Here is a 21,439-nt window from a genome sequence, read left to right as displayed (position 1 = left end):
ATCATTTAGGAGTATCCGCGCATTGGAAATAAACACGGTCATGAGTGAATTAAAATTACATTGTATTATTTCTCTTTTTAGTTATCTGACTTAATTGGGCCAAATTGTGCTATTTTAATATGTTGAATGTAGAGAAATAAAATTCAATACGTTCGTGACGCCATCGAATGACACGTCACCACACGGAAGAAGGTTTCAGTCCAACCTCCTGCGATACAAGCGCCGTGGTCTTATCAAAATGGGTGCGTATTTTCTAAAAACATAATCATATACGTTCATTTATGTGCTTGAATTAGCCATTTATTAATTATTAGAAACGCGCTCGTGCTTTGTTTTTGCCCGCTAACTTACATATGCCTTAAGCACTGTGGTTCAACTAGCAAGCGAGCTAACGTCATGTTAGCTTTCGCATAGAGCATTGTTTGTTTGGGTGTAAAGTGGATAGTCCTTCAAATATTACAACTCATCCACCGGTAGCCTTGGTTTGATTAAATCTACACTCAAGCATTTACATTACGAAGCGTGTGACAACATGTGGCTTTTAACTCCATCATGCCTGGCTACGGTTGCCCAGCTAACAGAGCTAACCTGTCGAGGACGCTAGAATCAAAGCTCTCGTGTTTATGAACTCATATAGTGGTATGTTTTATCATCTTTAAACAAAGTTGCATCCATTGAGGTTACTTTTGCTTGGGTTGAATTCCAGAATGTCAGCCGATTAATGCTGCCCCACCCCTTGTGTTTATTTCCAGGTGGTTTCTTCTCCAGTATCTTCTCAGGCTTGTTTGGTACCAGGGAGATGAGAATTTTGATCCTGGGTTTGGACGGCGCAGGGAAAACAACCATTTTGTATCGGCTGCAGGTTGGAGAGGTTGTCACCACAATTCCCAGTAAGTTCATGATTAAATGTAGCTGTCACCTACCACATAGTGTGTTTTGGTGTGTGACTTATCACTTTTTTCTCTTTCTTATTGCAGCAATCGGCTTCAACGTCGAAACTGTCACATATAAGAATCTGAAGTTCCAGGTTTGGGATCTGGGAGGACAGACAAGTATCAGGTACACATCAAAAACATATTAGGTAAGCAGAGGCGGTTCTAGCTATGGGAGAATGCCCAGGGTGGCATTCTTTTGGAGGCGCCGTGACGAGGAAAGAAGAAAAACCATCCAGTTTATTTGTGCTCGGCGCTCATGTCCTCATCAAGTCAGAATATGTGTGGCAGATGGGCGCCCTCTGCAGGCGGGATACTCTCGCCCCCATGCTGCACAGACGTCATCAAACGTCCACCACGTGACATGGATCACACCAAATCAAGTAGTGGGGGTTGAGTTCACTGCTAGGCTTCAGCCTTCAGGTTAATTACAGGGTAAAAAAAAAAGTAAATTACAACAGTAATTGGTCAAAAATAAAACATTTCATTCTTATCGGTAATTATTTCACCGGCCAAGAGCCTCCAACAACAATAACAAATAAAAAGGAGGAAATTGTGTGGCAGTATGAGTTGGTTTAGCCTTGACTGGTTGATGGTGGGAGATGATGATTAAGTTTGATTAATTTGTGTCGTCAAAACATGGAAAAGGGAAAGTCAAAGCCATCAGGTGCACAATTTAGAAAGAAGGGGAAAGAAGATGAGGAGAAACGCGCCAAAGATAAAAGGCATGGAGCATTAGCATCACTTTATGTAGTGGTGTCTGCCCCGGGGACTCCTCCCAGCTGGGTATGCCTGGGACACGTCACCAGGGAGGCATCTGGACTAGATGCCCGAGCCACCTCGACTGGCTCCTCTCACTGTGAAGGAGCAGCGGCTCTACTCTGAACCCATCCTGGATGACCAAGCTCGTCATCCTAACTTAATATAGTTTTAAAGTAATGGTACTGCGTCGGCCTGTCCAGGGCGCCATTCAACCCAGAATTGTAGATTAAGGCACAGCCTCTTTAGCCGACTTTGTCTTCTCACAGACCCTACTGGCGGTGTTACTACTCCAACACAGACGCAGTCATCTACGTCGTTGACAGCAGTGACCGCGACCGAATGGGCATCTCAAAGTCTGAGCTTGTGGCCATGTTGGAGGTGAGTCGCATTTATCCATAGAATATCTCTGGCAGTGTTCTCATAGTCAACGCTCGGTTTTATCCAGGAGGAGGAGCTGAAGAAGGCCATCCTGGTAGTGTTCGCAAACAAACAAGACATGGACCAGGCAATGACACCAGCCGAGGTGGCCAACGCTCTGGGTCTTTCTGCCCTCAAAGACAGGAAGTGGCAGATCTTCAAGACGTCCGCCACCAAGGGCACAGGCCTGGATGAAGCAATGGAGTGGTATGCTTTTACAATACTAGATAAAGACAAACAATATGAAAAGGGAAGTCAGGATGGGTGTTTACTTTGGTTTTGTTCCTTCACAGGCTGGTGGATTCGCTCAAGAGTCGGCAGTAAAAAAAGACCCACCTGTTTTGTAAATACTCCTGAACTTTGACCCTTCTGTATGAAGCCTTGTGACAGACCTCGCTTCAGGTCTACTTTGGCCAAACACCTTGGACTGAAAAGGCCTCATTTATAGTGTGTGTGTGTGTGAAGAATTTTGAGCACAGTGCTAGGCAGGTTACAAGTGAATCTCTCTACATTTACTTATTTTAAGAGAAAAGAAATAAATTCAGTTGCCTTCACATGGCTTCTTTCACCTCAAGGGTCAAGTTAGTTGCGTAAAAAAAAAAAAAAAAAATCAAGATGAGAGACACTGAAATTTGCAAGAAATGCCATGAAGCTCCACTAGGAGTCAGTGTTCTACCGTAAATACCTACAATACTTGTAGCCATTACTGTGCTCAACATTAAAGTCAGAGGCCACCGAGTGTTAATGCGACCTGTGCTGTTTTTCTATGATGGATTTGCATATTTTTCCCTCCAGTTTTGTGTCATCCCCATTTTTAGTCGTCAAATCCGTTCTGTTGATTGCAGCTTTGTCACAGTAGTGAATTTACAGAACACTAACTGTATGCTCAAAAGTTTTATGGTTGCATATTTATATCTGCTTGTACAGTGAAGATGAGTCACAGTAAAGACTTGATTGTAACATTTGTGTACAGACACTTCTTTTTAGTTGGGATTAGTTAAAAAAAAAGTTATCATACAAAGAAAACATTTACAGCAGGAAAGTCTTCATCAGTTGACATAATTAAGACATAAATCTTCCATTAAAAATGTTGCGAGACTAGCGGTATAAACACGGCCACCTGATATGGACTCACTGCACCATGGCCAGGTCTTTGAGAGCGTGGCTGCGGTGTTTCTTTGCTTTATATCCAGGCCGAAGGAACTCGATTTTCCTCTTCTTGGCCTCAATTTTATTTTGGTGCTTCTTCAGTTTCTTCTTTGCAGCGATGTCGGGGTTAGTCACGGCCTGGGAGAGAGAACAGTTGTTAGACTGCAAGGTTGATCCAAAACTCTAGGGTCACAAAACTGATGTCCATACCTGCAGGGCTCGGTGTCGTTTACGTGCTGCCCGCCTGAATGAAAACTGCCTCTGGACTGCTGAGAAGGCAAGCGAGAACCTCTCCAGTCCTACTTGTTTCTTTAAGAGTTCAATGAGCTCCTGAGCCAGGTTCTTCAGTGTGGGGTCTGACGAGGGCAAGGAGGAGGGTTTAATTCAGGAAATACAGTCGTCCCTCGCCGTTTGGCGGTCTCATTAAATGGTTTTTCAAAAATACATTTAGTCAAAACATATGCATATTTAAGATAATGTTACATTTTTTTTGCCTAAATTGAGCATTTTCCAGCATAGAAATGGCTAAATGAACTAAAATACAACATATAAGGCATTCAAAGACATTAATGTGGTATTCTACACTAGCCACAAAAGGTGTCAGTAATGTTACTGAACAACAGGCTCCCCTAGGGAACACATGTATAGCAACACCCATGAGCACGAGTCTTATTTATGCCTTCAAAGGCTTATTTACTCATATTACGTCTCCTAAACTGGGTAATACGAGTGTAAAGCGGCGTTCGTGTCTCGCGGGCCCTAATAATGTTAAAAAACGTATTTAGAAGGTCGTAAACACGTATTCTATGCTCCACCAGGAATCCTACTTCACGGAAATGCACTTATCAAAGTCGGGTCTGGAACCAATTAACCACAATAAACAATGGATTACTGTGTGAAGTGATTGTGTACCTTGGTCTGCATAGGTGCTGTCCAGTTCTCTGTATAGCGGAGGGAGGATGGTCGTCAAATAGGGGCCTAGCCGCTCCTTCCCCAGGTCCATCGATATCGCTCCCAGGAATTTAAACACACAGGTTCTCTGTGGATCACATTAATCAGGCTACCAAAATGATATCTTTTGCACCCCTCCAGAGGGGTATCTACGACCAAGCTGCTTTTGTACCTTGAGGGGAACTTTTGGAGTATTTGCCGCCTCCCTTTTGGCCATCAGCGACAGCTTCTTCATCAGCCAAAGTAGCGATGGAGGTTTGTTGTCCTTGTCGCCCTCCTCTTCTTCCTCCTCCTCTCCCTTATTTTTCTCATCCTCCTCCACATCTGCATCCTCTTTCTCTTCTTCCATTTCTTCCTCAAAGGCGGCTGTATTGGACTCTGGGGAAAGGAGGTAGATGACCTTGCCCACAAAGAGGAGGTTCTTGATGACCTGCTCGCCAGACGCCGTGTCCAAGAATTTGGACTGAAGTTGATGGCAGAACGATAACGCCAACTCTCTCATCTGCGGGACAGAGATGACAAGATGAAACAAGATTTCTTTTTTTGCCTAAAAGGGTGGGCCTAGCTAATCTTGCACCTTCTTGTCCAGATTGGTGGTGATGAAAGCGTCGGCCACTTGCGAAAGCGAATCCGCGCCTCCCTCTTTTTTCCACAACGCCACCAGCTCCTCCGCTTGCCGGGCTGCAAAGAGCTGGCCGAAGAGCTGCGAGGCGGTCAGCCATACCCAGCAGTGGGGATACCGCAGGTGAGCTTCAATGTGACCTAAAGACAACAGTGGATTCACAAGACTAGAGGACATGTTTTGGTTGTTGCTGGACAGGAAGTGGCGCTTTACCCCAAATATGGGCAAGGGTGTCATGAGGCTTGGTGAGCTCCAGCAGGCCGCAGTGTTTGATGAGTTTGGTGATGAGAGTGAGGTAACTGAACAGCAGCCTGTCTGCTCCTTTCTCGTCCGTCTCCTCCTCAATCTGACACACAAAAAAACAAATAGTCCCTGTTGTTAGCAGAAATAAATAACAAAAAGGAAAGAGAACGGCCTCACCTCTTCGTAGTTGTCAGGGTTGATCTCCTTCTCCAGGAGAGGCAGGAGGTCATCAAGGCGTTTAGCAAAGTTCTCCTCCTCCACCTCCACAAACAGACCGCACAGCTGAGCGCCCAGACGCCGCAGATTCACCTGCAAACACAAAACAACCTCAGTTACCCACAAACACATCAGAAAGCTACCAAAATAAAAGCGTGTTATGTACCTTCTCTGCTTTCAGCCAGGTGCTGATGAAGGAGAACAGGTAGTTCTGCTTGTTGGCGTCCACCTTGGACAGGAAGGTCTTGATGGCCAGGGCGGCCATTTTTTTACAGCGTGCAGAGTCGTCATTGACAATAACTAGTGCCAGTGGAGCGAAGATGATGTTGGTGTACTGCATTAGAATTTTCTGGAAAGAGAACACAACATTTTAGTGAGCGTTTGTTCTCAAGTCTCCGGATGTTGGACAAGATGAGATACCTGAGGGAATGTTTGGAAGATGTAGGCGAGCATCTCCAGCGCAGACTCCCGGCCTGTGTCGTGTTCATACGTCAGCTGGGCCACAATAAAGTCCACATGTTCCTGCAACTTCTTCCCCAGAGGATAGTCCAGCAGGTACTTTAGATAGATCTAAATACAAAAATGTTTGTTTTAGAAAGGGGGGAGAGCTGGTGGCGTTCTTACACACGCTCATATTCAACAGCACCCGTCTGCAATGGACTCGAATCATGGAGTTGCTTCCGTTGACGGACAGCTTGGCCACTTTCTTCATCAACTCCTGCATCTCGGGAACGATGAGCTTCCTGGACAGAATGGCCTGCGACACAAGTGGTTCATATTTTTGAAACTGAAAGTGAGTGCTCTTGTTTTTACCATAAGTGCTCCAATTAGCCACAGAGTCTGCTATATTCACTGCGTGTGTGGTCTACAAAAGCAAATAACCGCCAGAGTCTCTAATTAGAACAAGGTAAAAAAAATAAAATAAAAACAACAACAAAAAAACACTGGCATTTAACTCCCAAGGCTGTGTTTTTTTTTTTTTTTAACTCCACAAGATGTCAGTAGTGGCATTAGCGGTATCATAAGTGGTCAGCATCCAGCAGCTTAATCTACCTCTGCATGTAGTATAAAATGTTGGTTGCACTACTCAGGTGGTGTGGAACTCCTGCGTTTTACACTTGCCGTACTGTTGCTTACAATGAACTCATCAACAGTATTAATGCGGGCTAAGCAGTTTGCTCCTCACAATTACAACATTGGTTCTGTTGCTGCTATGTGCAATATACTTGTTAATAAATAACCACGTGTTCAAGGACTGCAGTGTTTTTCCTTTCCACTCTCTCATGCCCTCCAAGTCATTATGAAAGTTCCAAAATTCAGTTGTTTACATTAGTAGTTTTCAAATTTTGCTTGCTTCCAACTAACATCCTGTCCTCTTTGCGGTTTGGGTAAATAAATGCTCCGGCTATAAATACAGCATTTTAGTTCTAAGTGCACCTGCAGGAGGCCAAAGGCGGTAGCCTGCCGTGATTGGTCGTAGATGTCCTCCTCTGCGTATCCCAGCAGCACCTGCAGCTGCGTTTGTGAAATCTTGCTGTTCTTCACGTTTTTCACCAGTATGGTGATAGTCTGAAACACAAATGTAAACATTTTATAGCATGATTGTCGACTCGTATGTATGTTGTATGTTGAATTTTCTCAGTAGCACAATGAAAAGTGAAATTGTTCCCCCAGTGGAGAAGTTGTACACATCCTGTGGGAACACAGCATTTCTTTTTATGCAATTTGGGAAGCTCTTACCTTGAAGCAGTTCTGGACCAGGAGGTAGTTCTCCCCACGAGCGGCTCCAGCCTTGGAGTAATCCTTCAGCAAGATAAATAGCTGCACGGTCAGCTGGCTGATATTTTTCTTTACAGCCGGGAGAGGGAACTTCAGCAGCCATGTAAACGCCACCAGAGCCTCAGTAATCACCTGACAGGAGGAGGATGAAGAGGATTAAGGAAGTAATTGATGATGTTGTGCAGCATTGTGGTTGTCCTTAATCTGTGATGCTCCCACCTTGATGTGCATGGAGGTGAGGCACTCAAGCAGCAGCAACACAAAAGGGTCCAACATCTGAAGAGCAGACTCCTCAGATGATGTTACTTTGGCTTTCTTCAGGCTCATATGTAGGAGCTGGAGAACATTATAGATATTTGCTTGAGGACTACCAAAAAATCAACTATTTTTCAGATGTTAGTAGATGTCTACCTTGAGACCTGCATCCACCAGGATGTGCATGTTGGTCCGGCTGCTAACCGGAGCTTTATTGCCCCCTCTCTTTGGGGTTGGTGGAAGGAGCAGGCAGCTGGGAGGGGGTAGTCGAGGGTCTGGGGGAGGTTGAGCAGATGCTTTCTCCCTACAAACACATATGAAGTGTCATAAAAGGGAGAATACTTAGACAGATGACTTAGACGGCCTGTCAATGCGTACCGGTCCTTCTTAGTGAGCAGAGGCAGGCTCTGGCTGATTAGGCCGTGGCTCAGCAGCAGGACATCCTTGGAGGTCATGCCAGTGTTGACAAGCAGACCCAGAATGAGGCGCCGCAGAACAGCAGCAACCCGGTTACACACCTTCAGGCTCGAGGAGTTCTCAAGGATCTGTAACGAGGAGTTGTGCTTAAACAAACATTTGCTTCACACTAGTACGAGCATACAGTAAGCTCTACCCACCTCCTTCAGTGGCAGAATAAGTTTAGTGATGCTCTCCCTGCTGCAAAACTGGGCTAGAAGCTGGTAGGAGTCCATGCTCTTGCTGTGCCGCGCTTCCATCAGCTTGGAGACGATGCCTTTCACCTCCTTCTCCTCCGCGATGACGCCAAACAGCTCGTTGTTGAAGATCTACACAAGACAAACAACAATAAATACACAGCATGTCTACAATGGGAAGTGGGAATGATGAGGCAGGTTCTTACATCAATGAGCATGCTCATACACAGGTCGAGGTCGCCGCTTTTCAGTGCTGGGCTGAGTACTGAGAGCAGCTGGTACACAGTAAATGTCAGAACATGGACCTGGAAGACAGAAGACAATACAGCACAGTTAGTGCACCATATGCGTGTTGGAGTGATCCACTCTGTAGTACCTGATAGCCTTTGACGAGAATACCCTGCATCTCTTTAAGCAGGTACTGCAGGTACCGGCAGCCCAGCGTCTCTATGATCTTTACCAGGGTTCCACGGGCGGCATCACGAATCTCCTGGAATCGGTTCCTCAGAAGCACACACACCTTGATCAAGATCCTGGAGAGCACACGTGAAAAGAACTAGTCCGACCCCAAGGAGCATGCATTTAATGCTAACAAGTTGTGTACCCAGGCAGGTTGGCCTCCATGATGTGTGGCGGCAGAGTCTGCATCACTTTGACCATGGCGAAGGCTATCGGTATGCGCACCACTTCCTCATCCTTCACATCCTTCGACTTCACTGCCTTGTGCTCATCGTCACGCTTTACCTAAAACATACAAATGTACAAACATTTGTGCACATTCTGTATTTTCATCCCTTAAACAGATGGACAAAACTTTCATACCTTCGCTGTGAGACATTTATGAAGGCGGGGCAATATGCTGCCATTGACACTCTCATGAATGCCGTTTATGAGCACCTCCAGCTCCTCTTTGCTCTGTGGCAGCCCGCAGGAAACCGACACAGGCTTGGAAGTTGATGGATTCTTTGCTTTGGCAGCTTCTTTAGAGATGACCCGCTCTTCTCCATCGGTGGTTTCCATGCTGGCAGCAGAGGAAGCTTTCTGAGGGAGCTCACTGTCGACGTCCATGGCTTCCTCATTATCGCTTGCCTCTGCTTCGTCGGCCGCAGCTTCCTCTTCCTCCTCGACATCCATTGCAGTGCTTGTCGCTTCAACACGACAACCATTGTGAACATTAATGGTCTTTTGTAATCCTTTGAGCTAAAAAATAAAATGATTAACCTCACCTTCTCTGGCTTTAGCAGCCTCCATCTCTTTGCTGAGGGTCTCGTGGTCAAAGTGGAACGCCTCAAGGACGGTGACCAGCAAACTGGAGGTGACGATTAAAAAAAAAGTGCGTACATGAAAGGAGTTACCGTAGTTGGGCGTTTCCCTACCTGACAGCCAGCTTCTGCTCAACCTGCGACGTCTGCAGGATATGAATGAAATTCTTCAGATAGCTGAGGTACTTGGACCAAGTCAACCGGCGACACACAGCGCCCACCACCTCCACTGACGCCGACGTCATGTTCTCATGCTGCCAAAATGAAACCATCATATAGGGAGTGTGATGAATGCCTTGTGAGGTGAAAGCACAAGCGGCACCTTCAGCATCTTCTCATCCAGCAGGGCTGTCATGGCGAACGGCATGATGTAAAACTGGAGCGAACGTGGCGACATCAACACCGTGCCCTCGTTTAGCTGCTTGGCCAGCTTCCTCAGGGCGCGGCCTCGACGGTGGATCTAACAGACACGACAAATACTTTTTTTTTTTTTTTTTTACTGACGAGGGAGGTGGTGAGATGAAAAGGAGTCACTCTACCTGAATGTGCTTCATGTGCTCGAAGAAGTCCGACTCTGGGTCATTGTAGTCGGCAAGCTGCACCAGGTCTCGGAACTCCTTCTTTGAGGGAAAGGTCTTCACCAGGCAGGCAAGGACAGTGGTGTATTCATGCTGCACGCTCTGACAGAAAAGGGCACATAAAGCTTTTATTTAAACTTCTATGGACAATTGTGACGGGTTTAGTACATTTTGTAAAATTAACTAATAAAATAAAGCAATATTTCAGCATCTGAAAGCAGTCTTGTATTAACGTTCATTGATTTTCCACCAGTCTTGGCATATACACCATTGCAATATTTAGCATTTACTTCTTGATGCAGCTGGCCATTACCTCTGTCTTGCTGCGTAGCCCCTTGTGCACGGCGTTCAAAATGGTGTGCTGGACAACGTCCCTGAAGATCTGCTCTCCGGCGCCAACTTCTGCCAGCTGGCTTATTATTGCTGACAGACACAAGGTGGCGTTGTCTCCCAGAGACATATCACCAATCTGCAGGGATTTAAAAACATGTAGCTTTAAATTTCATAAAATGGAAGTGGGGGAAAAAACAACAACAATTCAGTGCTAATCTGTCAACACCTCATAAGTGTGGAAGCAGTTGTGTATGACTGTGCCGATGTAGTCAAGGTCTAACGTCTTCATCTCTCGCACGTGCCTGGTGGTGTCCTGGAAAGCTGTCAGGCGCACGTCGAAGTAAATCTCGTCCAAGTGGCGACTGTCGAAAGCGTTGAGCTGCAGAGTTGCAGCTAGTGTTAAATATGAGCGAAATAAATCCTTTTTTATGTAAAGTAAGTGTGTAGTCTTACTTTTGAGGCCATGTCAGTAATGTATGTAAGCGAAGGATCCAGGTCTGACAGTGTCTAAAAGTCAGATGGAGGATTATAATAGTGCACATATTATAACATCAGCAATAGATGCTCCACTGTCCGTGTGTACCTGGAAGACGCTGGTGAGCGCCTGCCTGGGCAGTTTGTTGTGAATGACAGAGAAGAGCTTGCTGAGCTGCTGCAGGAAGGCCGAGGGTTGCACACACTGCTGCAGCAGGTTCTGCACGGTGGCCAGGATATCGAGTTCTGTCTCCTGAAATAAACAGAGTGAAGTGATTCAGGGCATGTACAACAAGTACTGTATGTGATGCTGAATCCCTTACTTGAGGGTTGTTGCCTTTTTGCAAGTAAGGCAGTAAGAGTCTGATGAGTGTTGAACTCTGCTCCTTATCACTAACAAATCGGCTGATCCTGGCGAGATATTTACCAAAAAACAATCAGACTTGAATTGCATATGAAAGAGGAGAGGATGGATGAAGCAATATGAACTCACTTGGAAAGGATGCTGAGTTCCTTCGACACCTGCGCGCGGAACTTTTTCTTCTTGAGCCTGTCGGTGTTGCGGACCACTCCACTGAGGTACTGCAGCAGGGTGGAGATGTGAGGCAGGAGCAGCCTGGAACCTTGTGTTAATGAGTCTGAAAGAGATGTTTGTCCACATTGAAGATGCTGTAATAGTACAATAATATATTCACCGTCACAAGGGGCCATAATTGCATGGAGATTGCTCTTATAGTCTCCCAATCAAGGATATGCCATATTGACTGGAATATAAGACAACCCTGACTGTATGGCAACACTTCTTTCACAAGACATTTTTGAAAAAAAATGTTTAGGACAAAATTAAAGACATCTTGCTTGTAAAATTGTAATGCCCTTAACAAACCTGCAGCGAGGCCGCCCTCTGCAGGCTGTGGGAACACACAGCCGTCTATGCTCATCTCTGTTTCCATTTCCGTGGCGACAAAGTCCTCTGTGGTTGCTAGGGACTCTGCTATGTCCATAACCACGGCGATGGTGACTGGGGAAACGTTCTTGGCAGAGAGGAGGGCGAAGACGTTTAGGAGGACATCACAGTCAGGGTGGTCTGGGCGCTGCTTGGCCAAAAGCGGGAAGTACCTAAGACACGTCCACACAAGATGAATGAGTCACTATAATTTGGCTACACTGAAAGATGGGAATGTGACCGAAGCAGACCTGGCATTTTTGCACCACACATGGATGAGCTTCAGTAGTGGAGTGGGCGAGTATGTGCTCTCTGTTTTGAGGCGACTCAACTGGAGAAATAAAACTCATGAGTAACCAAGACTTTATTTTTTAAAGCAGCATGAGCAATTTCACATTCACCTGAGGCCAGACAATGGCCATGAAGGTGCCGTCCAGCTGATCGGGGACAAAGCTGAAGGTCTCAAAGTTGTCAAAAAAATCCTGGACCCTCAGAATGCCGAGACGCCTCAGGTTTTTCAGAGGACTGATGCAACCGGGCCGCACCTATACAACAAACTCAGCACTCATTTCACAGCTTGTGACGAGTGGGTCACAACAATAAAAAACATAACATCATCATTCATCTCGCACCTGTTCCCTCCTCTCCAGTATGGTGGACACCGAGGCGGTGACACACAGTAGGATCTGCAGCACTTCGGGCAGGTAGGTTTCGATGTAGTGGCCCAGCTTCTGAATGACTACGTCGATGATGTTCAACAGGCTGTGCTGACGGCCCAGCGGCAGCACAGCACCTATGTCGGTCTCGGCTACCGCTCTCTCCACTGCAGCCAAACAGGAACCTGAACAAGAAACAATTATATTCAATTTATACACAAACCTCTCTATGTGACATTTCTAAATTCAGCAAATGCGGAGTATTTTTCTTATCATTATTCACCATATTTTAATGGCGCATATTTATTTAATTATTGTTATCCTTTATGTCGTCTGTTACGAGTTTTAGTCCCCAATTCCTTTTGTTAGTTGGAATTTTGCTCCATTTGGACACATTTTATGTTATATATGGTTATATACAATAGATGTTTTGTTGTTGTTTTACCTTATTGACCGGAATATAAGACGAAACCATTGTACAAACATTTTATGAGACTAAAAAAAAATTATTTTCAATATCCGTGAAATTACAACTGGTAGTAGAGATTGCAATAAAAATAAAAATAAATAAATGTCTTAGCAGCTTGACAGTTCACTTAAAATTTGCACTTTAACTCCTCCTCTTTTGTTTGCTAAATTGCCCAACCTTTCAGACACTTTCTGAGCAGACTGGCGTGAGTGACAGGAAGAAAAGCTCAGACTCACATGATTTACATATAAGTTTGCATGTCTAAATCTAAATCTAGCAGGTCTTTTCAAGGCAATACGGTACAAGGGGGATGCGTTTCCAGTTTCCTTACCCTGGCTATGATGGCAGACGGGCTCCAGCAGCAGGTTGATAAACATCCCCAGCTCCTCTGTCTGGCAACTGGCCAGGAAGCGCAGGATGATGGAGGAGCGTGAGGTGGCGCTGGCCTTCCCCTGGAACCGACTACCGCCTTTACTGCGCAGACGACCAAACAGGATCCTGGGGTAAAAAAACAAAACGGATGAAGAGAAGGTGGGCTAACAAACACACACACATGCGCACACGCACACACGTAACACACATAACGATACCTCATGAGTAATGGAACGAGTCCAGCTCTGTGGGAAGCATCCACAACTCCTGTTTCCTCTGAAATGTTAAAATGGACAATTTCTTCTTTGAAGTGCTTGTCGTCTAGCAGCCTCCCCAAATTCTCCCTGAAAACACACAGATGTATAATATCAAACTATACTTGTTTTACTTAATACTGTAGACTTAGTTTTGCTGTATACTCCACTGAATTGCATCAGAAAGGCATCAGAATACATTCATTGCTTTAAAGAGCTGTCCTGTATGGTAAAAAACATGGAAGATTGATGCTTGAAACAGGAAAAAGCGGATTCTTTGTCCAGAATTGACATCATTTGAGACAACAATCTGTAATACGAACCTCCTGGACCAATTAAACGTTTGGTAAAGCGATAGCTAAATAACCACTGGAACCCCAAATCAGCATTCCTTGAGCTTCCCATCCAAGATGCTCACAAAGGGCTCATTGATGAAAGGAGAAAAAAAAAAAAGAAAAAAGAAAAGAGCTTCATAACTTACTTGTACGGGACTATGTTTGGGTCTTTGTACGTGAGAACACACTCCAGAGCGACTCGCTGAATTTGCTGATCCTGATGGCAGAGGAGCTGAGAGCAGAAACACACAAGATGACCTTAATTAGAACCATTTAAAAATCAAGCAAAGCATAAAAGACACATGGTCATTTGAGGCCATTACTTGGTTATAAAGTTCTCTCAGGCTGCTCTCCATGTAGAGTGAGCGGGGGTTGGTGAACTTGGCAAAAACACTGAGGTGGACGATCAGCTGTCTGGAAGTGGAAATGTAACACAGTTACAATTGGCCTTCATTCTGTAAACTTCAGACGAAGACCCCTGGTATCTAAATAGTTCTGATGTTGCAGCTTTTTCTGTGCCACCCGAAGGCAACCAAGAATGATGCGACATTAAGCAAAAGTTTTTTCTCGACTTTTTACACTTTTGAACTGGACTGGAACAAATACTGATAAAAAGTGAAAAATAAATAAAATATGAAAAGGCTTGAAATATATAAATAAATATATTGGTCCTAAAATAAATAATGAATTTATTTGCCAATTTAATAAATATATCAATGAACATTTTACTAAATTAATCTGTATTTTTTTTGTCCTATTTGTGGTTTTTAATATTTTACAACTGTTGCTTAATTTATTATCATTTTTATTTATATATACTTTTTTAGCATTACAGTATGCATAATTGTCCTCAAAGTCCTACTTTGCGGCTGCTCTCCGTGGTGGTGCTTTCCTCTGCTGTTTGCCCTCTTCCTCGTTATTTCCTTCCTCTTCTTCCCCCTGCTCGTCCTCTCCCTCCACAGTTGCAGTCGACACCTCCAAGGGGGCGTTGTTCTTTTTTCTCAGGTCTTGAGTGGGTGCCACCAGCAGGTCTGCAGGGTAAAACTCATTCCTGGAAACAGCGCCATCTCAGAGTCAAGAGTTTTGTTATCGAGTTGACTAAAATGGGTCATCATAAACACTTACCGGATGAACCTAAGCAGCAGAGGGCTCAGCTCCCGGCTGCGGGGTTCCACCCTGTCCGGGAACTGGGCCATGGCGCGCCACATCAGGCTCCGGAAGTTGGGGAAGTCCGTCCTGTCATTGGCATCCGAGGCCAACTTGAGCTGCTGCAAGAACAGCACCCCCACATCGCCGCTTTCGATGACGTCGCAACCCGACTCACCCTGGAGGTCCATGGCTTCAAGTTCATCATTGCTTTCATCGTCATTACTGCTCTCCTGTAGTTCTTTTTCTACAACACAGAGAGGAGGGGTGTTGGTTTTGTCAAGGAGGAGAAGAAGCCTCCAACTTCATTGCTGCACCAGAATCCATACCGGCTAATCCTGCCACATTCACCAGATGTTCATGGTACACCATCCAGAAGTCTTTGTTGTCCATACTTCTAGCGTGGCTCCTGCACAAACCATCAACATCAATCTTCCACACTACTTTTTAAAAGACAAACCGCTAATTTTAAAGTGTATAAATGTGATGCTAACCCAAGAAGTTCAATGACAGGATCCCATAGTGGCCTGAAGTTTATGAACAGCATTGCTAGGAGGTAACGTAGCGGCACCTGGAAGGCACAAAGACAAGATCAACACTTGCTGCACATTTGAGGATATAATGTATCATTCCTACCTGCTGGAAGGCTCCGCAGGGCCCCTGTGGCAGGCTGCGTTGCACCAGGTCGTGCCGCAGCTTCCGCAAATGCAGCAGCTTTTCTCGATAGTCCTGAACTGAGGCTGGCACCAGCTCCGCCTGCAGGCACAAGGCGAACACCGACTGCACGTCCACATTCTCATCAGGCTGGCAGAGAAGGACGAAAAAAAGCACAGGGATCTGTAAATCTGCCAACAACTGTTGATAAGGACTGAACGCGTGAGTGTGGCACCTCTTCCGGAGCAGGAAGCTGTGGCTCGAATTGCGAAAAGAGCCTCAGGGTTAGCAGGCGCATCTAAAAGAGACGATCATATTAAGAAAATAAAGTATTTTCAAAATCATGCAGTCATTCTGGTAAGCTACAACACCTTTGATATGTTGGAGGACAGGTTGCCCTGCAGGATCTGGTAAATATCCTGCAGTGCATCATGGGATAGGTGCTCCGAAGCACCACTGAGGGAGAGGCGGGTGTAATACAGGTCTCCTAACAGAAGGGATGCCAACTCTGATGGGAACTTCCTGCACAAACACACAACAATATGGAGTTTGTTCTGGTTATTGAATGACTGCAAGGTTGTATAATTCATTGTAATACTGTAATGCAATATTCTAACCGGAGGATGGAGGTGATTTTGTTGACGGGGACCAAAGATAGCAGCTGGGCGGAGCTATCCAGAGTGAGGAGGCAGCTGAGTGCTTGTGTGGCCACAAACAGACCAGCTAGAATGGCAGAAACGGCAAACGTTTAGAGCAGGGGTAGGGAAGCCAGATGTGGCTCTTGATGACTGCATCTGGCTCTCAGACATTTCTAAACACCGTCAAAAGTATTTATTTACCGGTATTTACTTTTTCGCTGGCATTTTCAAGTAAAACATTACAGAAATCACATTCAAAATATAAAACTTTCTTATGCATTTTAATTCAATGCGAGTGGCCAGAGCCAATGCCAGCTGTCCTTCCCATATTTTCCGGGTCAGACATCAAAACTCGAATATTACCGGATAATGCGGCAGCCTACCCGGGTCATCGAAAGGTCAAGAAGTCAACTTCCCTCCCTTAATCAAAGTCAGCCAGCTAATTCTGCAGAGCCAACCCTTCTGACGAAGAAGATGGCGAAAAGAAAGAAAGATACGGAGTGCGGTGCAAAACCATGCAGCATCAGAAGTCGCATTAATGGAAAGAAGTATTTTATTTATTATTGGATAGCTTCAGTGGAACAATGTTATTAAAAAGAATAAATTCAGAGATTTATTATATTATAAAATTGTTGGTCTCGCTTAAAAATGCACGCACTTCTATTTAATGTTAAAAAATATGATATGGCTCCCACGGAAATACATTTTAAAATATGTGGCTGTCATGGCCCTCTTAGCCAAAAAAGTTCCCAACCCCTGGTTTGGAGAAACGGGTGTAAACAGTCTTGTGGAAGGTAGATATCGTAACTGATAGGAATACCGTAATAAACAGCCAAAACTAACTTGGCTTTCTATGCTATCATCTACTCCTGTTTGCCCAAACATTGCACATTCCTACTACGAAACTTTGGACAAAAGAAGTATAAAACAAATACCTTTTCCCAATTTTTCCAACTCGATTTCACACAAGAGGTGGTTTAAAAAGGAAGTGACAGCGGGGAAGACATTAGCCGCAACAAGAGGCCTGCAAAACAAAAGATCCATGAAGTCATCAAATCAAAACAGAGTGGAGCTTCTAAAAGGATTAAGGTATTATTTCCAGTGTGATGGCAACCACACAACATGGAACTTATTGCAACACAGGCAAGTGATGTGACTTGTATGACAGTAGTAATGTTAAAACATTTGTTTTGATATTAGAACAACTTGTAATTATTAAGGAAGGGATTATGTTGGCCTTTGGAGGTTCCCCTGTATTAGAAAATCAATGCCCTTCCTGACAAAACTCTTTCATTTATGCAGGCTTGGGACCAGCATGATACATCTCCAATGGCTGGGTGTTAGGCCCCTGGCCTGTACAAAAGGCAGCAGTGTGTACCATCATACCACCAGGGCAAAAATAAACATATAGCACTGTTGGAAAATGGCGCATGACAATCTTGTATATCTTTAAGATACAGATATGTGTATGTTACCTGAGGTGTGGCAGCAGCACTAGTGCACGCCAAGGTAGCGATAGATCCGCGATAGGCCCGTTCTGCTGCTCAGGAAGCGCAATGAGAGACAGGACCATCTCTGGCACTGCGGGCTGCTCTAGCGTCCCACTGCCCGCCTCCTTGTGAATGAACACGCTGCCACAGTGTGAGAAATACACCACTGAATTAATTTACTTACGCTAACTTGTGCAGATGATTTGTGAAACTTACCCGGTGGTCTGTCCTGTGAAGAGCAGTGGGTATGTCTCAAAGGCCATGGAGCCATCTGTAGGGGGCGGGGCTTTGGCCAGGATGAGGCTGACTAGGACCTCCAGGGCGCGGTGGCGGGACAGGGGGTCGCCGCAGGCAAACAAGCCAGCGGTGAAGCGCAGGAGAGTGGGCAAGAACAGCTGGAGGTGGACAGATGGGTGAATGTTGGGGAAAGACAAGTCAGACAAAAGGTGGTGATGACTTACCTGCTCAAACAGTTTCATGGTGAACATCTCCTTGGTGAACTCCAGGATCAGATCTTCTCCCACTGTGCTGCCAAACACCTAAACGATCAAGATGTCAGGACATGAGATGCAAACAGACCACATCATTAGGTCTAAAATCTAACGTGAGTGAGTGTACTTTGTGGATTATCTCCTGGATAAGAGCCCTGGGGAGGCTGACGTTCTCCCCGAGGAGCAAGGAAGAGACAATTTGGAGAAGCTGCCGCGAACAGGAAGCTGGGAGTGCCGCACTCTGAATCAGACGCAACACGGTCTAGAAGACAGAAGACAACACCAGGTGACAATGTGCACTTGAAATGTGTTTTTTGTGTGTTCTCCTTGTACCTGGCAGACGTCCTCCGGCTTAGTGATCTTTTCTCCATCTCTGTGAGACACTAAGGTGTGGAGGATGAACAGCAGCCTATGGAGCTGCTCTCCTGCTGATCCAGCTTCTTCTCCCTTGGCCTCCATGACAGCACAGACCTCTGCCACACTGGCCTGTGGATTAAAAGACAGGTTTAGCAAACATTTTTAGACATTACTCTTCTAAAACGGCCAAACAATAGGGCTAAAAATAACTAGAAATAAAGCACAAACATGTCCTGAATGGAGAATTTCTGAAGAGAACATTAAACTTGCATGTCATACCTGTAGCGACTCCCAAAAAACCAAGCAGTGCTCCTTCTCTACATAACTGGCTGCAGCCCGGGCTGTGTGATCCAAAGCATCTCGCACCAGGTCCCACGGCAAAGGGACTCCCGGGCTGGTTGTGGGTCCGAGCTTCCGCAAAGCAGTGGGTACAGCCTTGGAGAGTAAACGTGTGTCAGTATGACTGAGGGCAGGATATATCTCTAACATTGTAGGGCCTCACTGTTGCAGCACAGGAGTGAAACATGTGCCGGACTCCTTTGCACATCTCAAACAACAGCTGGCCGGCTCCTTCTGCCTTGTCAGGGTGCTGGCACAGGTCAGAGAAGACGTGAGTGAGGAGGGCATCGAGATCTGGAACCTGCGGGACACAAACATGCATACTCAAGAAAAGATGAGGGCTGTGTGGAGGCCAGTTGGATTGTCTGTCACCCACCTTTCTCATCAGATACGTGAAGCTCTCTGCTGCAAACCTGCGGATATGCTCCTTCTTGTGCTCCAATAGTGTGCTGTACAAGCTGAAAAGGGGTAGAAACGCGGCCACTTCATGAATTTACACTTTTTACCCGTTCATAAAAGTGCAGTCATAACGTTTAGTTACTTAATAATATATATATATATTTATTTCCACTTCCTAACAAAGCCTATATACTGTATGTATAAATAATTTAAAAATGTTTAGGTTTTTATGTCCTTTTAGTTAAAAGAACCCACAATTATTTTTCAATGGTAAAAACAAAAAATATCCAATATTTTCACTATGCACCTAATTTTTAAAAATATTTGGGAAGAGGTTATTGCAGCCTTGACGAGCTCAGTAATTCATAATAACATTGACTTTGATGCACTATAGTTTTGGCAGCACATGAGACTTTATTCATTATTATGATCATTATTTAAAAACGCAGGCCAACGCCGTGACAATTATGAACAGCGAATAGATGCGGCGCACTATGTCTAATCAAATGGTTTCACCTGTATATGTTGACCATGTCTTTCACCATGAGCCGCCACAGGTACTTGTACAGGTAGGAGAGGCAAGTGAAAGCCCACTCCAGCACCTCTGTGTCCTTAGTGTCCAGCATTGATGTGATCAAAGTGAAGAAGTCCGGGAAGTGCGGGTAGAAGTCTGTCTGCAGGTCTCTGGCCAGCTGCACCACGAGGCTGGAAATGAAGAATTAAAACATGGAGTCAGATTTGCTTTTTGTTATCTACGCAGAAACACATAAAACAGTTAAAAATGTTGCAATCACACAACGTAAGGTCAAAAATAAATGCTGCAAATGCCAAAAAGACACACACAAACCCCAAAAAACACTGCATGAGAGAAATGTTGCACGTTCATGGAAGAACACGGACGTCTGCCATGTTACCAGAGGAAACAATTGATTATCTGTCCGTAACGACATGAGCGGGGTACCCAGAAAAAAGGTACATTTTTCTTTATGTCTTTGTTAAACACTTGGCTGTAATATTTTACAATTTTATAGAGCAACCAATTTACTTGGGTCTGGCTCCCTTGGTGATTCTGCAGCATTTTGCCATTGCATTTGTTTTATGGTGGTTGTGTGTTTTTGGTTTGGAGCGTTTGGACGTTGTTGGGCATTTTACCCCCACCCTGGTTTATATACACACACACACACACACACACACACACAAACGCAAATAAAGACCACTTACTCGAGCAGAGGTTCATAGGCAAGACTGCTCTTGACAGCTAAGTGTGTTTTTAGACTCTCCACTATGAACTTCTGATGGAAAACCAACATGTTGAATGACTGGCTCTTGTTGGAGACCTCCTTCAAAAACGTAGCTGGAGAACAAACGCATTATCTATGATCACAGGTGGCAAAACAATCATAACGAGCAGTATATGCATATAGATATACGTATACATATACATACTGAAATTTTCCGTCAAGTTGAGGTCTCTCCATTTTGTCAGGCCTTCGAAGAAATAGGTTTCTACTTCCTGCGTGTAAAAAAATACACCAATTAAAGTGGGGTAGGGAAGTGGATTTAACTGGATGTACTTTGTTTTATCAGGGCTTGCCTCTGCGTATGATCCCGTTCTGTCGATGCGGTGGATGACATCAATGTTGACATTGGAAAGTCTTTCAGCAAAAGTGAGAAACTGCAAGAAGAAATACAGTGGTTTGGAATGTTAGCATACACATAACGAAGCTAGTTATGTTGGGCTAGCTAGCAGGAATGCACGTAAATAGACAACATTAGCTTGCATAGTATTACATAATGTTGCTTGAAGGAATGCACCTAACACTTTAAACAGACAAAAGTTTAGCTACTCTTGTAGAAAGTGTTTATACTTCAGTTTAACAATGTGCTCTTGGACTCTTACCCTGTAGGTGTTCTCAGATTTGTGATAGGAAGACTTGGATTTGATCTTCATCTTTGCGTGTATCCAATCCACTTATGTTCCGATGTCGTACCGCGATTAAAAATATTAATCTAGGACTTAAATTAGTTTTTAAAACTCCCAAAATGTTTATTCACATGCCGACAGCACGGGGCAGCCATGATGGCCAAAGCATCATGGGAAAAAAACATCCGCGTGGTAAGCAAGCAAGCAAGATGACTCCGTTTAATTTACTTCCGTTTTCGTTTGAGCCTAACCTGCCTTTGCTTCCGGTTTCGTTTAGGCAGACAATTTGAAGCACCTCCCACCCCCGAAAATTTTCAAATAAACATTAGAGTTCTCGTTTGAC

At 44.8% G+C, this 21,439-nt stretch overlaps 2 protein-coding genes across 2 annotated transcripts; one reads left to right on the top strand and one right to left on the bottom strand.

The window, feature by feature from the left end:
- The first annotated feature begins 115 nt into the window (after positions 1-115).
- Positions 116-3,071, top strand: arl1 (ADP-ribosylation factor-like 1). Its single transcript, XM_054800015.1, has 6 exons — positions 116-242; positions 753-890; positions 978-1,059; positions 1,961-2,072; positions 2,140-2,318; positions 2,405-3,071. Exons 1-6 carry the CDS (start codon positions 239-241, stop codon positions 2,433-2,435), a joined length of 546 nt encoding a protein of 181 aa, XP_054655990.1. The 5' UTR covers positions 116-238; the 3' UTR covers positions 2,436-3,071.
- Positions 2,307-21,260, bottom strand: utp20 (UTP20 small subunit processome component). Its single transcript, XM_054800011.1, has 60 exons — positions 21,073-21,260; positions 20,767-20,847; positions 20,619-20,685; positions 20,394-20,526; positions 19,689-19,877; positions 19,150-19,231; positions 18,937-19,074; positions 18,714-18,869; positions 18,411-18,563; positions 18,205-18,339; positions 18,048-18,125; positions 17,803-17,981; positions 17,572-17,727; positions 17,032-17,120; positions 16,076-16,181; positions 15,830-15,980; positions 15,694-15,756; positions 15,441-15,608; positions 15,299-15,375; positions 15,134-15,213; positions 14,784-15,051; positions 14,521-14,709; positions 13,982-14,072; positions 13,805-13,890; positions 13,288-13,413; positions 13,029-13,195; positions 12,205-12,413; positions 11,974-12,117; positions 11,824-11,903; positions 11,513-11,745; positions 11,120-11,264; positions 10,950-11,037; positions 10,736-10,879; positions 10,606-10,659; positions 10,379-10,531; positions 10,133-10,288; positions 9,781-9,921; positions 9,564-9,701; positions 9,356-9,495; positions 9,206-9,288; positions 8,802-9,127; positions 8,584-8,723; positions 8,356-8,512; positions 8,186-8,284; positions 7,944-8,111; positions 7,705-7,871; positions 7,483-7,630; positions 7,291-7,407; positions 7,033-7,203; positions 6,730-6,861; positions 5,939-6,049; positions 5,713-5,862; positions 5,459-5,641; positions 5,254-5,385; positions 5,047-5,179; positions 4,789-4,973; positions 4,384-4,713; positions 4,173-4,299; positions 3,471-3,616; positions 2,307-3,398 (listed from the first exon to the last, which is right to left on the bottom strand). Exons 1-60 carry the CDS (start codon positions 21,121-21,123, stop codon positions 3,243-3,245), a joined length of 8,445 nt encoding a protein of 2,814 aa, XP_054655986.1. The 5' UTR covers positions 21,124-21,260; the 3' UTR covers positions 2,307-3,242.
- Positions 21,261-21,439: the final 179 nt, after the last annotated feature.

The sequence above is a fragment of the Dunckerocampus dactyliophorus genome, chromosome 15 (genome assembly GCF_027744805.1).
Source record: "Dunckerocampus dactyliophorus isolate RoL2022-P2 chromosome 15, RoL_Ddac_1.1, whole genome shotgun sequence".
Lineage (NCBI taxonomy): Eukaryota > Metazoa > Chordata > Actinopteri > Syngnathiformes > Syngnathidae > Dunckerocampus > Dunckerocampus dactyliophorus.
This window is presented reverse-complemented; position numbering and strand designations above follow the sequence as displayed.

Excerpts from the sequence above, each read along its gene's own strand:
- arl1 (XM_054800015.1), top strand. Across the intron at positions 1,060-1,960 it reads GGAGGACAGACAAGTATCAG|ACCCTACTGGCGGTGTTACT; the intron begins GTACACATCAAA and ends GTCTTCTCACAG. Across the intron at positions 2,073-2,139 it reads AGCTTGTGGCCATGTTGGAG|GAGGAGGAGCTGAAGAAGGC; the intron begins GTGAGTCGCATT and ends GGTTTTATCCAG.
- utp20 (XM_054800011.1), bottom strand. The coding sequence starts at position 21,123 with ATGAAGATCAAATCCAAGTCTTCCTATCACAAATCTGAGAACACCTAC. Across the intron at positions 8,724-8,801 it reads ATAAATGTCTCACAGCGAAG|GTAAAGCGTGACGATGAGCA; the intron begins GTATGAAAGTTT and ends TGTATGTTTTAG. Across the intron at positions 5,642-5,712 it reads TCTTCCAAACATTCCCTCAG|AAAATTCTAATGCAGTACAC; the intron begins GTATCTCATCTT and ends TTCTCTTTCCAG.